Genomic DNA, 1,052 nt, shown 5'->3' with positions numbered 1-1,052 from the left:
TGCGATGTCGGAATTAAATATGTCGATAATTTATCGGGATAAGTTAGTCGAGTATTGTAATTCCATAGCTTTGTTCATGTGGGTCCATTCGGTCTCAAGGCTAGCTCTAATAAGTGGGAAAATAGAAACTGATATTTTGTTATATAATTATGTTTAAAAATTCATTGTGTTATTTTTCATTTATTTGATAATTGAAAAATAAAAGGAATGAATTTGAATTTTGAAATTAATAGTGATTAATTTAAAATTCAAAATAAAATTTAAACATGATTTTATTTGGCAACTAAAGGAGAGAGAAAAGTTGATTTTATTTGGAAAATTCAGAAATCCCTTGCTATATGGGGAATTCGAATTTTGCTCCAAAAGTGAGAAGGAAAATTCAGAAATCCCTAGCCATAATGGGAATTTCGGATTTTGATCCTAGAGAGAAGGGGAAATTCGAAAATCCCATCTAGGGTTTGAGTTTTTGAATTTCCTCCTATAAAAGGATATTATTGAAAACCCTAACTATGAGTTTTTAAGAGAAGAAAATATCTCACACTTTTCTCTGCTTAGGGTGGCCGGAATTTTGAGACAAAATAGAAGGAAAAATTGTTTACTTAGGTTTTTTGAAAAGAGCCCACTCTCTCATCCCAAAACACTTAGAGTCATAGTCTTGAATCAACGAGTGGTTTTTGGTGTGATCGTATCGATAGATCAACGATCTTGTTTCACGGCAGTAGCAGTAGCAGCAGTAGTAGTAGTAGTAGTATTAGTAGTATTAGTAGTAGCACCAGCAGTAGCATTAGTAGTAGAAATAGCAGCAGCAGCAGCAGCAACAGCAGCAGTAGTTGTAGTAGTAGTAGCAGTAGTAGTAGGAGCAGTAGTAACAGGAGTAGTAGTAGCAGTAGTAGCAGTAGTAGTAGCTGGAGTAGCAGTAGCAGTAGTAGCAGTAGTAGCAGTAGCAGTAGCAGTAGGAGGAGTAGTAGTAGCAGGAGTAGTAGCAGTAGCAGTAGTAGTAGTAGCAGCAGCAGTAGGTGTAGCAGCAGGAGTTGTAGTAGCAGCAGTAGCAG

At 36.2% G+C, this 1,052-nt stretch overlaps 1 protein-coding gene across 1 annotated transcript in view; it reads left to right on the top strand.

Moving 5' to 3' along the window:
- The window catches only part of LOC112093271 (uncharacterized protein DDB_G0271670-like), a gene marked incomplete at its 3' end in the record, with an annotated part of 5,922 nt that overhangs the window by 3,110 nt on the left and 1,760 nt on the right, over window positions 1–1,052 (top strand). Inside the window, exon 2 of the mRNA XM_024171394.1 lies at window positions 696–895. Coding sequence (XP_024027162.1) covers window positions 696–895 — 200 coding nt within the window. The remainder of the gene's footprint in view (window positions 1–695; window positions 896–1,052) is intronic.

Source organism: Morus notabilis, unplaced genomic scaffold (assembly GCF_000414095.1).
Source record: "Morus notabilis unplaced genomic scaffold, ASM41409v2 Scaffold1334, whole genome shotgun sequence".
Classification (NCBI taxonomy): Eukaryota; Viridiplantae; Streptophyta; class Magnoliopsida; order Rosales; family Moraceae; genus Morus; species Morus notabilis.
This window is presented reverse-complemented; position numbering and strand designations above follow the sequence as displayed.